Below are 19980 nucleotides of genomic sequence, written 5' to 3'. Positions count from 1 at the left end.
AATCGTCTGCTTTTAAAATCCTCATCATCCTGCTCTCATACAATCACATGCCAGGACTGATCACCACCCAAATAATCAGCCAAAACGCTGCCGTTAGCAAAGGGCTACTAAGAGCTGTGATTAATACTCGCTCGTGTGATTATCTAATGGGTCACGTGCTTGGTGACGATCTGAGTGAAAGCTGCCTTCTCCGCACTAACTGTTAAACGGACAGCTTTGGGCGGAGGCAGCGAGAGAATTCAGAAAGGTGGAGTCAGAGCCAAAGTGAGGCGGGAGGGTCGTCGAGAGAAGCACATGCAGCGACATCGGATCGCATGGCTTCAGGCGAAGGCGGCACAAGCGAGGTTTGGCCACCCCTACGCCCCGCACACCACACCCGAAACGTTAGCTGGGCTGCCAGCTGGGTCAGACCCAAACAGGCAGGGCCTCGCGTAACCCTAGCAGAACCCGCAGCCCCCTTAATGGATGCCAGCAAAATGGCCGCCCATCCGCTTTGATGGCTGAAGGGGCAGATCATTCACCGGCCATTTGTATCATTTCCATGCAGCTAGGAAGTTAACGAATAGAAAACAACAATAGAGGCTTTCAAAGTTTCTCAGACGCGGCCATATACACTGTGCACCTTTTTTGTGTCAAGAACTGCCAGACCCAAAGTGAGAGAGACCCGGATTAACTACTGCTGCTCTGCACTGCACGCTTAGGCGTGCGACTCTCAGTGTTTAAATATAAATTCTGCCACTGATCCTATATCATTTTAAAATCATGAAAATAAAAAACACAAAATGGCAGCACAGGGAATAAACGCCAAGATTCCTACAGGAACGGGTTACGGCTGCAGGAGAAACTGGAAAAAAACCAAAACAGAGCAAAGGGGGCGCATACTAACCCCCTGTTAAGGTTGGCACAGGACATTTAGCCAGTATTTCCTATAGTTTTAAAGATGGTTTCTTCCATTTCTGCCTAGGCACTTAAGCATTTTTATGAGGGGAATGCTGCAGTTACACATCTTCCCCCTAGGGGGTGCATGCAGTTTAAAAAAAAAAAACAGAAGCTTAAGTTGTTTGTCTGGGACTGCTTGCCTTGAGCCTAAGCGTCAGCATTAGCCTTGACACATGCAAAAGCTGTGAAGATTTAGCACAGAAGTGGGTGCGGGAAGTGGCGCTCAGCAAATCAGTATGGGGAGGGGTATGGCAAGGGGGTGCACTACGGACGCTGCCGGTGGCGCCGCACCAGATACACACATTTGCTTCCACTTCCTGGGCATTCATCTCCCATTGGCTCGACTGAAGGGAGGCAGGAGAAGTGAGAGAGGGTCAAAGGTCAGATGTAAAGTAGAAGAATGAAGGGAGGGGAGAGATATTAAACATTTCCAGTTGAGGTTGACAAACTGGGCAAGTTTATGCGAGACATGGAGACAAACATGCAGGAGAACATGAAGGTAATCATCGTATCCAAAGAGCATGACCATGGACCCCTATTCAATGAGATGGATTAAGGAGTCTGAGGAGGTGCTGTTAAGGGTCAGTACTGTTACTCATGTCATCCCTTTGTTTCAGCAGAACGTGGGTCTTACGTATGACTACAACTGCCCAAGGGATTTAACATCTTCATAAACATGCATCTCTTGTGACAAACCCATTAGTATCAAGCAGTAACTAAAAACATACTAAAAAAAAAGTTGTGCAGGTACAACATCAGGCAATAATATCTGCTGAAGGAGACTGAAAAGGAAGTAACATGCTCTGCCTGTTATTCCGGTCACGCTGACCTCCCTGCCTATAGAGGGCGCTGTGTTCAGACTCACTGTCTAGGATGTCGCCCAGGCCCTGGGCACGGAGCAGGTCCTTCAGTCGTGTGACCTCGTCCTTCAGCTCACGCACCAGTTTGGCGTTGGGGTCCTCGTTGATCACAGCATTGCACTTGATCTGTTTGGCCCTGTCTGCATACCTGGGGTGAGTAGGGGGGGGAGGGGGGTTCACACAAAAGCACATGCTCAGCCACAGGTACCGTCACTGCAGCCTCCCCTGCTGGTCCAATTCAGAACAGGCTCATATCCATACAAAAGGGAGGGCAATAGTAAATGTAGCAAAACAGCGAAGGGTCCACCAGCACAGGCAGTGACGACATGCGACGTCAGCACTGGCCGGACACGCAGTGGGGACACTGCAGGGCTCCTACCGTAACGTGCTGAGGGTCTCGTCGTAGTTGATGTCTGCTGGACTGAGGGCTGCTACCATGGCGGTTCTGGAGTTTCCACCTGAGCGGGAACAGAAATAAGCAAAGGTGTGAAAATGCGATCCGCATAACGGCATGTGTTTGAAGAAGTCTTAGGGAAGTTCTCTGTTACGGCCTTGATGAGCTCCAGCAATAAGCATGACCTTCTGCAGCTCTCACACAATCCGGGGCTGCCCACTGCACGATGGTATAGATGTTACAGGGAGCGAGCAGCTCATCCCGGAGAGACCCGGGGCTCAGCCCCACAGCGAACATCCCGGAGACCCGGGGCTCAGCCCCACAGCGAACATCCCGGAGACCCGGGGCTCAGCCCCACAGCGAACATCCCCAGCAGATTGCAGCATTTTCCTTTCAGGTCTTTCAGGAGGTGCAAATTTCACACGAATTGACCACGTTCTCAGCTAATGGCCTGTTAAAGGCGCCAGGTGCAAACTAGTATTTTGTTTTTTTTCCATCTCTCTAATTTGAATTTCCCCATTTTCCTTAATCTGCTTCCTACCTCTTCAACAATAAGTGTGCAAAGTAGGACCATAAACGGCCTTAAATACTCAAGACAAGTTTGCCCGTCTTTAAAACTTTAGGGGGGACGCCTGTGTGATACGAGATTCCCAGGACCGCAGAACGGTGCCATTTAAAAGCTGCCCCCCCCAGTCTCACCAAGATTCTCTCTGAGCAGCCAGGTCAGGACGGAGTCCCTGTACGGGATGAAGTCGCTCTTCTTCTTCTTCTTGCTCTGTTTCAGAGACACGTCCAGCCATGAGACAGCAGATGGAAAATGAACCAAACGCAGCATTTCTCATTAGTAATGAGGGGTGGGGGGGGGGGGGGTAACGGACAATACTGAAATGAACGAGCTAATGGGAAGAAATGCAAGTGGAAATTAACACGGGAGAGTCACAGGAGGGGGCTGGAACCAAAAAGACAGGAAAAGATGGTGAATTTGATGGGGCTGGATGGTGAGGATGATGCAGGCTGGAGGGGTTTACCTTGCTGGTACAGTTATCCTGAAGAGGAGAAGCATTGATAGAAAGAGGAGGAGACAGAAAAAGCACGGCAGGTTACGCCACGACTGACGCCAACACGGCCTGAATCCTCATGGCCCTCGCCGCGGATGGAGGCCCTAACTGCACTCACCACTTCTGCCAAGGCCGAGATGACCTTCCCCAGTGTGGTCAGTGATTTGTTGATGTTGGCACCTTCCTGAAAGGGGTAGATGGAGAGAACTGGGTCAAGACCAGCCTTTTCAAATCCAAGCATTAACTCTCGGATCCACAGGACTGAAGAAGCACGAGTTTTGCCCACATGAATAGACAAGGGCTGCTGATTCTGTCGTCACAGTTCACATGATAAATTAGTGTATTACAAAAATCATACTATTTCCACATGAAGCAACATGTGAAAAGGATGTTTCAGCTGGGCAGCTACCTTTAACCTCGTCCCTTTGGCTCCTGTGGAGTCAGCTCTCTCGCTGCCAGCCAGATCCACCAGGCTGATTTTGCTGACCTGGGAACGAGAGATGGCAGGTCACAGAGGGGCAGGAAAGCCACTCCCTGCCTGCAGCTCCCCAGTGCTTAAACCTACTGGCAAATGCACACTCTCAGCACTATCCCGAAGTGCCGTGTGTGAAAATACACACACCGCTACGCAGCAGTATGTCGCATGGCAAATAAGTGACCTAGACTTGTGAACAGCAGCTCCTAGGGGATGGGGGTCACTCTGTAGCCCCCCTGCCAAAGGTTCAGTATGAAAAAAAAAGGAAGAAATTTTTAAAGATTTAAATCCAGCAATATGATACAGATTACTATATAACAAAATGTTTTTGCTGGAATTAAATAAAACTCTTACTCAGGATTCATTAGGGCAGTATATGGTCTAATGCTGAATCATTTAGTAAAGCATGACGTCGGCAGCGGCTGAAGGCGAGCCTCACAAACAAAGACAGGCTTACTTTCTCAGTCGAGAGATCAGTCTCGCTGTCATGTTTCCTCTGTGTGAAGACTATGGTAAAGACAGCGTGGGACCTGCTGCTCGTCTCGTTCATGTTGGTGGCTGCGACCGTCCTGCAGAAGGATGGCAGAGACCAATCAGCGGCTGTGGGGCTGGTCCCTACTCTACTGCAGCAATGGCTGCTGGGGCCTGATCTGTGCATGGGCAGCTCGACTAACCTGGAAGGAAAAAACTACACACACACACACACACACACACACACACACACACACACACACACACACACACACACACACACACACACACAATTCATAACCAATGAAAGCCACAAAAATTAGATAGACCAATCTGATATTCAGATCAGTATCAGCACCAATTCGGACCTTTTTGACGGAATGGGTACCGGCCAAACGCGAGCGATCCACGTCGGATACTTACTTATTTAGTTTTAAAACTTACTTGTATAATCAATCGCACAACAGCTCTTTCACATTTTAGATGTGATTTTTGCGGCATTCAAGCTGACCACTAACGCTGCCGCTCAGTCTATTCGCCACTTAGTGGGTCTGAGCAGTGACTTCGGCCTGCTGTGAGGTCATATGCATACACTTTGCAGTGCGCAAGAACATAAGAGGGCAAAAGCAAAGTTTTGAGAGGTGTGAGTAGCGTTTAGTGGGAAATCCCACTAAAGAAAAGACACAATCGCGTGAGACAACGTGAGTAATATGAGAAAAAGCAGTGGATGGTTTGGGAGCCGCCAGCTTAGCTTGGGCTGTTTTGCACATATTATACACATATGTTTTGTATATATTATACACACACACACACACACACACACACACACACACATACACACACACACACACACACATACACACATACACGTAAAAAGAGATCATTATCGGCAATTGTGTACCAGAATTGGATCAGAACTGAAAATATGTGCATTAGCCCCTCTCTAGTACAAAAGCTACATTTTTAAATATTTAACCAGCTAGCGGACTGGGGAAGATGAGCCAGAAGAGAAGGTCTCTTTGGCCAGAGAGACACAGTGTCAAGGGCAGGTCCACTGCCTGCAGGTCCACTGCCTGCAGGTCCACTGCCTGCAGGTCCACTGCCTGCAGGTCCACTGTCTGCAGGTCCACTGCCTGCAGGTCCACTGTCTGCAGGTCCACTGTCTGCAGGTCCACTGTCTGCAGGTCCAGCCAAGGGCCCCAAGAACACACTTTACAAAATGTCATCAATGAGCTACCAAATACTGCCTCGTGCCCATTGCTTCCAGGATAGGCTCCGGACCCCCCCGCGACCCAGTAGGATAAGCGGTTTGGAAAGATGGATGGATGGATGAGCTACCAAATAAATATTTTTGCTGCTCACCTGACGAACATGTCGTCTGATGGGGGGGGGGGTTTGGGGAGATGGGAATCACACCAACATGGCGTGTCGATATCATGCCTGATACCGTTAATGCTGGGCTCTCTGCTCCTGTCAGATTTATCTTTGCCTTCATTTTTGCAGTTATGCTCGCCTCCTATTTTAGATTCAACCACAGGGGGCATCAGAGAGCACACTGTATAATGCCCTTGTCCTGTGATCAAATGGGGAGGCAGCGTTCAACTGCTGCATCCTTTAACAAGAAACTTCAGTATCACTGATAGATTGTGAAACCCTTTGAAACAAGTTGCCAGTTTCTTTGTTGTGGGGGGGAGGAGGGGGGTGCTGTTTGGCATTTCAGATGAACAACTAACAAATAACTAAAAGCTAAGGCTTTGAAATGAAGGCATTTCCTCCTTTCATAAGAGAGGAAGCTGGACACTGACAAGAGGGGAAGTTGCACCGATCCCAGCTGCCGACCATGACAAGCGGGAAACCTGGACCCTCTGACGTTACCAGTCTCACTGCAGCCCTTACTTTACAGTCCTTACTTTACAGTCCTTACTTTACAGTCCTTACTTTACAGTCCTTACTTTACAGTCCTTACTTCACAGTCCTTACTTCACAGTCCTTACTTCACAGTCCTTACTTCACAGTCCTTACTTCACAGTCCTTACTTCACAGTCCTTACTTCACAGTCCTTACTTCACAGTCCTCCACCCAAGGCTGTGCTACGACGTGCTTCGCTGCTGCTCACCGAGCCTTATTGCCGGCGTCCATCAAGTCGGCGATGTCCGTGTAGGACGTGACAGCCAGCTTGGACAGGTCCTCCACGTAGGGCCCCATCAGGGGGTGCTCTCGTACCCGCAGGTTGCCCTTGTTCTTGGGGTTGAGCAGGTCTCGCACACGTTCGCAGTAGATCTCCATGTAACTGACCTACATGGGCAAGACCATAGGTATCCGTCACACAGCCGAATGGCACCTACCGTCTGCCCGAGAGCCTGCAAGGCTTCTAAATCTGCCAAGATTACATCGTTCAGGTGTCTCTCGTGTTGCTGCCGTTTGAGCCCGACAGCTATACAGCAGCTCTGTACATGTGTACATGAGGCAACAGGACCTTCAGGACACAGCAGCTGCCTGAAAGCCCAGGACACAAAGTGCACAGAGAGCTGCGGCTGTTTTCTGCTCACACAGCATCACTATGGCTTTCAATGCCTCCACTGCCATTGCTGGGGCAAAATCCTAAACAGGGTTTTGTCTAATGGGAGGTTGCCAGGGAAACGGTGACGGAAGGATTGTTGCAGGGTTGCTGCCTTGAGGTCAAGTGTATTGGCACAGGGGTGTGAGATGAAAGATTCAGGCGGTGGGGGGGGCTCACCTCCACAGAGTATGACAGATCCTCTTTGCTGTTATCATTGATCATCTCAAACAGTTCTTCACAGAGCTGGATGGGGGGGGGGGGGGGAAAGTGATCAAAATCAGCCATAAAACACTCTTTAAAGCGGGGGGGGGGGGGCACTTCAGACCTGTTCTTATAATGAAGGTCTTAAATAAGGAAATATGAAAAGCTATTTCCTATTAACCCTATTTAACCCTAATAAATAACAGACACAAATGTCAAGTTCCAGGCAGTTTTTGATTTTTGTTGCCATCTTAGGTCTCCTACACAGATTTCTTACACAAAGATACTGAACACTTGGCCTGGGAATAAGCAGCAGACACGCCATGCTGAGAAGCGCTGGTGGGGGTCTGCGGGTCGGCCCACCTGTGGGATGATGCCCTCCTGACCCTCCTCCTGCTTTCCCATCATGGTGTAGGACTTGCCGGCACCCGTCTGGCCGTAGGCGAAGATGCAGACGTTGTAGCCCTCGAAGGCGTGCTCCAGCATCTCCTTCCCGATGTCATTGTACACCTGGTTCTGCGAGGCGAAGCAGGAGTCGTCCGGCTGCGGGGGAACGAGTCCATTCAGGGCAACACAGATGAGACAGAGTAGCGCAGTCGTGCAGTTGCTCAGGCATGCAGTCACATAGTTGCTCAGGCAGTCGTGCAGTTGCTCAGGCAAGCAGTCACATAGTTGCTCAGGCAGTCGTGCAGTTGCTCAGGCAGTCGTGCAGTTGCTCAGGCACGCAGTCACATAGTTGCTCAGGCAGTCATGCAGTTGCTCAGGCACGCAGTCACATAGTTGCTCAGGCAGTCGTGCAGTTGCTCAGGCATGCAGTCACATAGTTGCTCAGGCAGTCGTGCAGTTGCTCAGGCAGTCGTGCAGTTGCTCAGGCACGCAGTCACATAGTTGCTCAGGCAGTCGTGCAGTTGCTCAGGCAGTCGTGCAGTTGCTCAGGCACGCAGTCACATAGTTGCTCAGGCAGTCCTGTAGTTGCTCAGGCACGCAGTCACATAGTTGCTCAGGCAGTCCTGTAGTTGCTCAGGCACGCAGTCACACACACTGCTTTGCTGATACCAGAGTGATACCAGCCTAAAACACAGAGAGTAACTAAGACACACAGTAAGATGAAAGAGGAAGCAGGCAGGCCGGGGAGCTCACCGATGTGTGCGACCAGTACGAGTAATCGAAGCTGAAAGACTTTGCTGCCTCCTTCGGATTTTTTGGATTCAAAATACCTGTAAAGAAACAATTTTAAGACATTAGACATCAACTAAAACCTTAAAATTGACTTCAAAAATACAGTGAGCAGATTCTCATTTCCAGACAGCTGGCTGACTTCAGCGGAGGTTCCCGTGTGACACACTGCACCTTTAAGAGCAGGGGCAGGTTTGAGTGACATGCACTGGATAGAGGAGGACACCTTGAGGGAGGTTTAAAACATTAAATCTGCAGAGTGGAAGGAAACAGGACAGAACGGAAGACAGAGGAATGCTGCCCACATGGATGTACAGCTGCTTCCCCGCTGGGCTGTACAGCATCAGCCTACAGAAAGCCCCCCCCCCATGTGTAGACAGGGGGGCCTTAATAAACTGGAATCTGTAGCCATGCAAGGAACGCAGGCCCTTCAGACCATGCCGCTCCCCCACCCCAGCAGCCTCACCACCCAGATGGCCAGAAAATCTTTGATCCGAGGGTGGGGGCAGTGGGGGGGGTTAAAAGAGGTTTAAAATAGGTTATTTATAGACCTCATAGTGTGGCCATTACTGAACCCTGAAGCCCCCTGACAGACTGTGCCTGATTTGGCCAGATGCACTAAAGCGGGGGCTAATTCAGAGTCCAAGCCGATACTGCAGGGATGGGGGGGGTGCCGTTTCCTAGCAACAGCATAAACACTTTGGCAACAGCAGCGGATGCCAAGCAGAGCTGGCAGAGGGGCCCACTTGTATGGTACTCCCTAAGGTGAGCGAGAACGGCCTGCGGGGGCCTGAACCATGATTCTCAGGCAGAAACCCACCTGGGGGATGATCTAACCTGGACGCCGAAGCCATACAACCATAGGAAGATCTGCTGAGCAACTAACAGCAAGCTCAGCCTGATGACTGATCCAGGACCAGCTCACTACACCAGAACTTGGATTCTGTTTCAGCGTCAAGCGTGATCAGCTGCAGAGGCCCCAGTGTCTACAGATCGATGGCGTCTCGGATGAGAAAGCTGCATGGATGCTGGATCGGCAGAACGCGGCTTCCTGTTTCAGCAGAAACGTCACATGGGACGGTCACCAGCAGCGACATGAGCGAGTCACGCGACATGAGCCGCCCGGTTACTCATGCGCCCTACGGCTGGTGAACAGTTTGCATGTGAGGACTGCATCACTGATCAAGGTGCTGTACGACTGACACAGAAGCCATCAACAGTTAATAAATCATGATTCATGCACAGTCACACAATACACAGACAAAACATGAATTTACTAAAGATTTTCTGCAAAACTCTTAATTACTGGACGCAAAAATGAGACGAACAGCAGGGAATGACAGCACGTGACCAAAGGCCTTGATATGCAGGGGAGGGGGCCGTTGGGGTCATTACTTGTGGACCCAGGGGGGGGGGGGGGGTCAATCGCATCCCTCAGCCACCCCCAGAAACTATGAACTTGCTCTGTTATTCTACCTACATAGGAAGCTGTGCTCCATGTCCTGGTTCCCATCTGCCCCCCCAAGACGACAGGTTCTACAGCGCTGGCTAAATTCGGAGCAGTTTGAAAGGAAACTGGAGCTCAGGGGTAAAATGGGGGAGTGAGTTGCATTCGCAGGAGCTACACTTACAGGTCGACAGCAGCAAGCTGTGTGCAGGCGTGGGGCGTTAAAGATAGACGAGGCGTGACATCTGGTCTGCAGCGATGCATCAGGAGAAAGGAGGGCGTGTGTGGTGGGGGGAGGGGTGTATCATCATGTACGTGGTGGGGGGAGGGGTGTATCATCATGTACGTGGTGGGGGCTATGCATCAGGACCGTGGGAAGGGGGCTAATGCTGCACCAGCAACCTTCATCTCAACCCCCCCCCACCCTTCATCATCTACAAATAGAGGTGTGAACAAATCCCGCATTCCCCCCCCCCCACATAAGCACAGCCACAAGTAGGTGGGACCTGCCCGTTTGCTGAAGCTGCATCTTTCTGCCATGAACAACTTCATCCAGACAGATTTCCATTGTTGACAGATCCTACTGCTCGGCAAGCTGTTGGGGTCATCAGTGTTAATGGTGCACAAGGCGCCCCCGCTAGGGCCTCCCCATGCCAGGATTCCTTCCGGACCTCCCCCAGCACACACCCAATAGGGCCAAGTGTGTCTGTGTGCACGTGGACCTTCACACCCCCACCAACAGGGTTAAGGTTAGAGATCGCTACGATAAGCAATCATCCTGAAAAGAAAGTTTTACATGCAGTTGTCTACATACCTCTGATGCTAAGGCAACTAGCAGTGCACCCAAACAACTGTTACCACGGCAATCCATCAACTGCACATTTCCTCTTTTTCACCAACAAGATCATTTTGCAAGCAGCGATTGCAGCAGGCTTCGAAGGAGCTCAGCTGAACCCTTGAGAAGTCATTTAAAAACATAAATTACATTGTCTGCCTATCACAGAAATTCAATTTAGGGTTTCACCAAAGGAATGTTATGTTATGGACCCAGCACAAAGATCAGCCCAAACCAGTGCTAAACTCCACAAAGCCATTAAGCAGCATCATGGCTTCTCACAGCCATTAAATACGAGCCACACATTCAAAAAAACAGGAAGGCTGAAAGTGTGAAGGGCAATTAAGGACAAAAGCGGTAAAAACGGGCAGGTTGCAGGCGGGGCAGAGTATGCAGATTGTGCAGCCGGGGCAGGTGGGGAGGAGCGGGCAGACGGACGTATATGGGCGCAGCCGGGGAAGGCGGGCAGATGCCGCAGACAGAAGCAGCCGGGGAAGGCGGGCAGATGCCGCAGACAGACGCAGCCGGGGAAGGCGGGCAGATGCCGCAGACAGACGCAGCCGGGGAAGGCGGGCAGATGCCGCAGACAGACGCAGCCGGGGAAGGCGGGCAGATGCCGCAGACAGACGCAGCCAAGGAAAGCGATTGATCGGTTGCTGTGTAATGGTGGACACACTGGAACTTGTGAGGGGGGAGGGCGGCCCAGCAAGGTCAGACAGAACAGAGGGCAGATACTGCCCACCAGCCCCCACCTAGGTCTTTTTCTGGATGCAATTCAGCCCTACCACGTCGGGGGGGGGGGGGGGGGGGGGTTTGCAGCGGGATTAACAGCTATGCAGCTGAAATGAGCGACTGAGCTGCTCACAGGAACCACAGCTCATGGCAGCAGGGAGGGGAAGCGGCAGCCCAGAGCGGCCATTCTGCAAGAATGACGTGATGACGACCAGACACACGTGCTGACGGGCGACATGAACTGAAGGATGAAAATGGGGGGGGGTGACTGACGCTATCGGGGGAGCTCAGCAATGTGAGAAACCATAACCATCTGAAGCCAGGACTCCCGGGAGGACGGGAAAAATGCTGATGAGGGGCACAGGGGCAACGTGCAGCGGGAATGGCGTCCCCCACATGCACACGGCCCAGGCCCAGGCCCAGGCCCAGGCCAGACAGGGACACGCCAGGTCGGGTTTGCAAGGGCACCAGGAAACGGTCGGAATGTTTCTGCAAAAGCAGCAGCAGAAGCATGTGAATGTGAAAGTGGGCCGGCAGGGAAGGATCATTAATATTCATAAGAAGCACCACCTGATCATCTTCCAGATGTGACACTTTTGGCAAACACCTCCATTCGGTCACACAAAAACAAGCTTCTTTTTGAAAGCTATGGCAGCAACGGTGAAAACCCCGAGTTGGCCAACAAGCTGACTATGCAAAACACAATGTTAGCCGTAGATATCATAGCACATCGGTTAGCATATGGGTATCGGCTGATATTCATTAAAAATCAAATTATCGGCTTTGGTCCAATGCGCAAGTCTTGGCCAAAATTGCCACACGGCATTAAAAAACGTCATTAATTATAATTTATTAATAAATATTACCAGCAGATCAATCTCTTTGATTTTCCACAGAATAAATAATGAAGTAACGTCATTCCGCCAACCTGCACTGGCAAATCCAGCATTAAGGCAGTGCCTCCTGCACTGCGATTGATTTCTTTCCGTACAGTTCTGTACTGGCCATTTGATAGTTTGCAGTGGCGTGTTCTCCCTGCTTAATAACAATAAAAATTTTTGTTCTGAGATTCTAATTTCTATGCATTCTATTAATAGCGTATGATTAGGCTCCCATGACAATCGTTGTGAAATATTTTTAGTGAAGTTAAAAAAAAATAATAATTTAAAAAAAGGTTTTTATTTAGGTTGTAAAAATGAACAGATAATCAATTAATTGAATCATAGCAAAAATTCAAGATTCTCAACGCTTTGAATCATTCCCTCAATAACGGTAATGGATTCGAAAGGCCTTAGGGACGATTCACAGCCCCACCACAGAGTAGGAGGTGAGGCTGGGCACAGGCAGCCTGCGACTCCATGCTCTCTAAACAAGCCTCAGGCTGCAATCGCCTGGAGCGCATGCTGGCCGAGGCGCAGGGAGGAGGAGGCGCAGGGAGGAGGAGGCCTGCTCCGTACACCATCTCCGACGAAAGGCTGCTCCCATTGGCTCCCTCAGCGGCCCCCTCCCCCAACTCCATCTGGCCACCGATGATGGATGCCAAAACACAAGACAGTCGACTTCATCAGCTCTATAAAAATCCTGTGGGGGGAGGGGGGCCAGTACTAAGGTATATAAGGGGGAACTGAGGGAGGATTTCACACGAATAAGGCCAGATAAGGAGCGCAGTACAGTGTTACACCGTAGAAGGGAGGCGAGGCCAGAGACGGGTTGGGAAACGTGTTCAGCGTCTCAGCAGTGAAACACCTGAAAGAGGAGACCCACTGCAGCACATCCAGCAGCACGAGAGCACAGACAGCAGAACACTCATCCGTGCAGGTCAATTAATGCACTATTAAAACGTTCAAATTTGGGCTTTTTACACTTCAAACACTGCGAGTCTAATCTTTGCGTGGAACTTGCATGTTGTCCCTGTCTGTATGGGTTCCTGCACACAGTATAAAATCCCGGGTAGATGTGCCGATGTCCCTAAATTTCCCTGACTATGTGACTGTGTGCACGGCCCCCTCCAGGGGCCCCCCTGCCTCGTGCACTGTTTCCTGGGACACGCTCCAGGCCCTAGGTTGGGTAAATGGTTCTGGGAAATGTGCGAACAAATGAATTTACGGCATTAAGCAGATTGGTGGCACAGTCCAAGAGCAAACGTGCAGGCCGCTATAGTCACGGCAACCGGAATTGTGCATGTGGAGATTCAGGAAGCTGCTCCCGCTCAGTGGGAGCCTTAGACGCCTTAAAGGACACGGCTTAGCAAGTGTACAGGGCGCAGAACGCGTGCTGGCGACGCTACGCTATTAGCTTAGCTGACTCCAACATCCAAAATTAGCATAAGATGGTTTGACTTTGTAGCCGTTTATGTAGCGACTTTGGCTAAGGAAGCTGAACCGTGACCCCCCACCAGACTGCCTGGTCCCTGGGCGTCGCATAAGCAGCTTTCGGGTGTTATGTCAGTCAGGATTACGCGAGTAATTAGGGGAGACTGACTTCCCTATGCGAGGAGCCACACGAGCACAGAGTGAACGAAGAGGTGATCTCCGCGTGCAACAGCAAGCAGCACCATTCAGACATTTAAAATGATCTCACAGAAGAGACAGGCACATACTTTCTGTCTTTAGGCTTTTAGAACATACTTCATGGATTCTAAATTATAAAACAATTTAGATTTTTAGATTTAGAATTTTAAAAGAATAAAAAAAAAAAATCTGAGGTCATTGATTTTTTAAACATCAAACAGAATGAAGACATGACTTTGATATTATTCATGCATTAGGAGTCATCAGCGCTATTCCGCGTTTCCCATCCAAGCATGTAATGCAGGTAGCTGGCCATGATTAATCATCAGGAGGAACTTTCCGGAATGAAAAGGCGGAAGGAGCCGCACCAGCACTTTACCAGACGGCAATGCGAGTCTCTCCTGAAAGCGCGGCCTGTAGCGGGGGCGAGGCCTGTAGCGGGGGCGCGGCCTGTAGCGGGGGCGCGGCCTGTAGCGGGGGCGCGGCCTGTAGCGGGGGGCGCGGCCTGTAGCGGAGCTTTGTCACCCGCCCATTGAGGTTGGGACCGGATCCTTTCTTTCTTACAGTATCAGCGGGTAGAACAGTTGCACCTTCCTGAAGGGACAAGGGAGGGTCAGGGAGGAGATTTTCAACTGGTCCATTGAGAAGAGGAACGAGGCAGACTGGCAGAGGGTGGCCAGGCGAAAAGGGGGAATCCAGAAATGTGTGGATTCTGCCGTGTGTCTGATCTCCTGCTCTGTGACACAGCACACCTGCAAACCAAAGCTAACACGCCGTTCCCCATCGAGGAGCAACTCTGAACAGTCGCAAAAATGTGGGAGGAGGTGTAGAGGGAAGAACCGCTGTGCTTTCGGAAAGGCTGTCTGCTTCAAAGGGGCCCCATTTCAACCGACTCAAGGCCTTCGCATCCCCCCATGGAAGAGGAGAAACATTCCCCGTCTGGAGCGTCTCCATATTTACGCAGCGGGAGCCCGATATGAGGCACGTGGGGTGGGCCGAGCTCACAAATGGCTGACAGAGGCTGACTGAAAGGCCCCCACTCTCCAAAAACACATAAACACACACAATGCATCGATACTGTGAGCAAAGCATGCAGACTAAACAACAGCTTTTCAAAGCACCTGCCGTATTTACAGCTGTGGTCACATGCAGAATGGCTTCAGCCTTATGTGGGTCGGGGGTCTCCATACCTTAATAACCGTTTGCCATGTTCGTGCAGCAACACAGACTGCTGTGTATAAACATGGCAACCAGTCTGAGAGCGAACGACTAGATCAGGGAACCGAAATGACTGGTCCTGCTGCTGGACCTGTGGGCCCCCCCAGGGCAGCAAGCTAACCGCTCAGAATGCACTAAAAACACTAAGGGGGTCTCATGAATAATACATGGGGAGGCTGCGGTCTGTTCCCACCGCCCGCCGTGTCAGGACTGCCAAACTCCCCAAAACCATCACGTCCGGCCACGGCAAAGGAGGGAGGAGAGCTGCAGCGTTCCAGAAGCCGACTGCAAAGTGTGGGAAGCAGCCTAAGCGAGCCGATGGTAGGGACCTCCGTCCTTGGTCTGTGTGGGAGGAACCAACAAACCACCCCCTCACTGACACAGTGACTAAGGCAGAGACACTGAGCCCAAGTTTCAGAAAGCAAAAAAAAAAGCATTTTCCTTATTTCCTTTCCTTATTTAAGTTTCCATGCAATAACCCAAATATAGAGACAAAACCTTTTGCTGTAGAGAAGTGACGCATGAGCCGTCTCAAGTGGACGGTCTGCAGGATGCGGGTGGGATTCCTGCCCACTGTAGTATGTGCCATGCGTGCAAGACCCGTGAGTTTAGGGCATGTGGGTAGGCGTGGCCAAATGGTTAAGGCAAAGTACTAGAAATCCACTGGGGTCTCCCTGCACAGGTGAGATTCCTGCTGAATATGTGGGGGTCTGGGGGTTTGCATGTCATAGATTACAAAGGCCCAAATCCTGAAGGTTAAGCGCCTGTGTTTAGAATTCCATGAGTGGCAGAGTCACCATATCAGCAGTGGGCCCCTAACCCAACACGTTCCGAGCAGATGCCTGACCGCCCGTGCAGGGCTGCGCATACAAGGGGGCTACATGGGAAACACGCAGATTGAATTTCATCGTAATTGCTACCTGTACATTCTGCTGCTGCCCACGCATCTCTCTGCTGTGTGAATCTGCCAACTCCTGCCATGAGCCACATCACCCCTAAAGTTCTCCACCCTTATAGTCCCCATGACAGGTCTGCTTTTCAGAACTCGCAGGGAAACCCGATATACAGTTGGGCAGTTCTAGGCCTTATGGGCCGCGGGAGGTGCTGGTTTCATCTCAGAGGTGTAACGAATTAAATAAGATTCCGTTCAGTTTATTGTAATAATTTGTAAAAACAGAAACCTTGACTAAACACCTCCACCCTAATCAAATGAACACAAATTGAATGGCTCAGAACTCAAGTATGACTCCATGAGCTGAACGGAGCCTCGACCTCTTTGCATTGTACTCAAGTTCCTTGCCCAAGGTTAATGGTGCATCCAACAGGCTGAGGGTCACCTCTACCATATGAGATGGTCATGTGATGTCACATGTGCTTAAACCACTGTCACGCCGCACTGGTACCTTTACAGACACCTCTCTAGACCAGAGTTATGAGTGGGAACAACCAGGCAGAAGACAAGGATGTATGATGATGAATGATGGACAAGTGAATGGTTTCATGGATGGATGAATGGAAAGATAGATGAATGAATGAATGAATGAATGAAAAGATGAATGGACAGATTGATGGTAATGAGCTGTGAAAACCCATTTGAAGCACTTCTCAATGTACATCGGCTTCCTCCATGTTAACTTTGAGTGGAGGGTGACATCATCATTACAGGCTGGTGCGAGACAGCCAGAGGCTTTTGGGAATCACTTTTGCAAATGACTTGCATAGTTTTCTCCGAAGGTGCCATGCACACTCACGTGCGTGTGCTCTGATGATCCAATTCATAAAAAATCTTCACTTTTTACATTTTGCTGTATGAAACCAAACGGCAGCCAGATTTGTTTTGCTGCAGACACAGCGAATGCTCTTCTGTTGGAGGAAGTGCGTTGGTGGTGCTAGAATCCCCTCACAACCCCCCGCACGCCCCGACCCTGGAAACCTCAGTCAAACCCCTCCTTCTGCAGAGATGCAGCAAGCAGGCCTCAGCCTGTCGCCCGGCAACAGCACAGACCCCGCCTCCCCTGACCCCCAGCAATGACACGGCACTGGGACCACCCATACTGCAACAAAGCAGCTATAGTTGCAGAGTAACCAATGGCTGTCAGGTTTAAAAGCAGCCGGGGGGGGGGCGACGCCTGCTTGCCTCTTCATTTGTTTAGACGCCTTACAATTTCATGCTTTTCCCTGTTTACAAAGCTGGACATGTTTAAGACACTCAGTCCAGACGACGCATCCTTGTCCTTATCCTCAGGATAAGGGGACTGGGGGGTTGAGATTAGTCTTTGGATGTGGCTTTGGTACCCAATACTAATCAATTAAAAAATGCCAGGATTGGCTGTGATTCCAATCGTTATCAGCACGGGACATTACTGCTAAAAACCTCTCGTTTTATCATTTACATTAATGTAAAAGTGTTTTCATTCAAACCACAGGTCATTGGGTTGACCATTTAACAAATAAGGCACAGCAGCATGATCCCAAGGTGCCGTGAGCTCCGGCTCCAGGTCAAAGCACGAGGCCCCAGCACGGGTTACAGCACGAGGCCCAGGCCCCAGCATGGGTTACAGCACGAGGCCCAGGCCCCAGGCCCCAGCCTCTATCGCATAAAGCCAAACTCAGCCCCATTAGTCTGTATGCCATTGCGGGAGAAAACTGAATAATTATTTGTTCCAGTTTTATAAGCCCCCCACAACAGAAAACTGGTCTTTGCCCCCTCAGATAATTGTTTTATAGCAGATTAAGGGATTTGTGTGCAATTCCATCACAATCCACAGTGACGGAAAAGCTTACATATAAGATGATTCCACTGATTCAAGCTGAAAACTCGGAGTCCAAGCGACAGTGTGGTGGGGTGCCAGCATGGGGGGGGGGGGGTCACAGGCCTCAAAATTTATCCCATTTCCCAGGCTGACTATAGAACAAGCAGCACCCAGTAATGACCTCCAGCGGCCCTCACAAGGTCGGCTATTGATCTGGGCCGGCAGACATGGCCGGCCCCCATGATGTAATCGCACGGCCCCAGGAGCTTCCGCTGGGACTTCCTGAACATTGGGGGCTGATGGGGAAGGGAACACAATAGGGGGAAGACAACATGCAAGCACAAAAAAAAACACCCCATGAGAATGACACCCAAGGCCTTGCCATGACACCATAAGCCTTTACCATTCGCCTCTGTAATTCCAGCTTTGCACGTCTGTTTGCACACTGAACTCCCTATATGGTCGTTACCATCTCTGCTAACAAACCCTGCTGCAGAAAGAGGATCACCCAGAAAGTCGAGTCCCAGGCTGCACGATGACGTCACGCCACCTGTAACACCTGCTGATTCTTATACTGCCACAGAAGCTCGGCCACGCCCAGTGCACCAGGCTCAAAGGTACAAGAGCCGTTTCCATTTCTGAATCTGAAGTGGTACACTTTGGATCACTCCCCAAAAACGACCTCAGTCACCCTAAGATATTCTCACTGCATTTAGCACGGAGTGTAAAAAGGCACTTAATGTTGTAAGAGAAGGAGCTTTAACACAACGCAAGTGCGAGACGGCAGCTGAGGAGCTAAGGGTGATCATGAATGCACAAAGGCCCAGATTTGCCTCGTAATCAAAACGGGCCCCACCGTAATGAAAATGGTCACTGGATTAAAATGACAGTAATTTCCCAGAGAAGGATAATAAAGACCTTTTACCATAACAGGTACAGGCTCACAGCTTGGGAAGAAAGTCCACAGCAATGAAATGAACATTAATCATCATCACAAAGCAGTCAGCGTGGGTAACCCCCGAGGGACACGTGGGAGGGGTGCCCCCCCCCATCCCGGGGATTACAGGTTTGAGTCAGGCCACCTTGGGATAATGTTCCTGGATTAATCACCCAAAACCAGGTCAGGCAGTGCCATGCGTGTGCAGGACTGAGCGAATACCCCTCCCCATCTCAATCTCCCATAAAACGAAAATGGATCTGACACCAGCCTATTCTGACAGGCAGGCAACCCCCCACCCCCCATTCCTGCCCCCAGGTCCATCCATCCGTCAGCAGAGCGGCTCCAGCTAGTCTGGCTGCCTCCCTGCGCCCCTCCTCACAGTGCACACATCATTGATTTTTATAAATTGGCAGAATTATTTATATACATCTGAAATGGCATGAACAGTAACACCTCAGGCAAAAAAGGGGAAACACACACTCACACACACATCCTTTCACACATTTTCGCTGCTGAATGGCATATTTATGTTTTTAAGTCTGGTTTCTTAATAATCATGTGACCGAATGACCCAAAGCTACACCAAACCATACCAAGCAGAAGTGGGACTTCCTTCACACGGAGTCGAGAGATAGGTGCCCTCTGTAAATGCGGACGGCACACGGGGGGGCAGGCGTGAGGGTAACCGCTACACTGCAACTCCCGAGCACCAGATGTGGCTGCTGTGGTGACCTCAGCCCCCGCCCATCGCATGCAAAGTGTCTAATGCAGCTCCAAAGCAACCAACTGCCACTCAATTGCAGTTCTGAAGCAACTGCACACATGACGTATTAATCAGCCTGATGACAAATCAAAGTAACAATGAACAATGAAGTCATGCTTAACGAATCAAAGCCATTATGAAATTTCAACTAGCAGTCAGAGGAAGACACTTAAACGCAAAACCAAATCTTATGACTAACAGCCCACAAATCTAATCACATAACAGATCTTAAGTAGGTTACCAGCCTCTGCCATTACATCAATTAACTGTGAATGGCAATTAACAAGACAGGGTTCTGCAAACATGAAGCACAATGCTTGATGAGATCCTGGTGGCCTTTTTGCTGTAAATTCCCATTTACTCCCCAAGTTATCTGGGGCAGATTGTGATAAAAATCATTCAGTATACTTGTCCTACTATTTGCACAGCCATTATACCCCAGGAATAAATCACAGTCGTGTATCCAGGAAGCCACAGCTGCATTTCTGGTCAGCTGACACAGTCTGCCAGAGCACAGAGAACCTCTCACAACACAGGCAAGTGAAATCATTCAGAAAAAAAAAAAAAAACTCAAAAGGAGCGTTCACCACTGAAATTTCCATTGAATCATTCATTGTTTGATAATAAAAGCTTAAAACAGGAATTCCA

The 19980-nt window shown here is 50.2% G+C and overlaps 1 protein-coding gene across 15 annotated transcripts in view; it reads right to left on the bottom strand.

The window, feature by feature from the left end:
• kif1b (kinesin family member 1B) overlaps positions 1-19980 on the bottom strand; it is a 68078-nt gene that overhangs the window by 43108 nt on the left and 4990 nt on the right. For 7 of the 15 annotated variants that reach the window (XM_049004970.1, XM_049004973.1, XM_049004979.1 and 4 more), the window contains exons 3-14: positions 8099-8175; positions 7322-7501; positions 6935-7000; positions 6314-6492; positions 4184-4295; positions 3661-3738; positions 3370-3435; positions 3222-3239; positions 2893-2968; positions 2179-2257; positions 1805-1947; positions 1242-1283 (exon numbers count right to left, since the gene is read on the bottom strand). In XM_049004970.1, coding sequence (XP_048860927.1) covers positions 1242-1283; positions 1805-1947; positions 2179-2257; positions 2893-2968; positions 3222-3239; positions 3370-3435; positions 3661-3738; positions 4184-4295; positions 6314-6492; positions 6935-7000; positions 7322-7501; positions 8099-8175 — 1116 coding nt within the window. The remainder of the gene's footprint in view (positions 1-1241; positions 1284-1804; positions 1948-2178; positions 2258-2892; positions 2969-3221; positions 3240-3369; positions 3436-3660; positions 3739-4183; positions 4296-6313; positions 6493-6934; positions 7001-7321; positions 7502-8098; positions 8176-19980) is intronic. The other 8 variants (XM_049004977.1, XM_049004978.1, XM_049004985.1 and 5 more) reach the window with 3 other exon arrangements.

This window comes from Brienomyrus brachyistius, unplaced genomic scaffold (assembly GCF_023856365.1).
Source record: "Brienomyrus brachyistius isolate T26 unplaced genomic scaffold, BBRACH_0.4 scaffold140, whole genome shotgun sequence".
Lineage (NCBI taxonomy): Eukaryota > Metazoa > Chordata > Actinopteri > Osteoglossiformes > Mormyridae > Brienomyrus > Brienomyrus brachyistius.
This window is presented reverse-complemented; position numbering and strand designations above follow the sequence as displayed.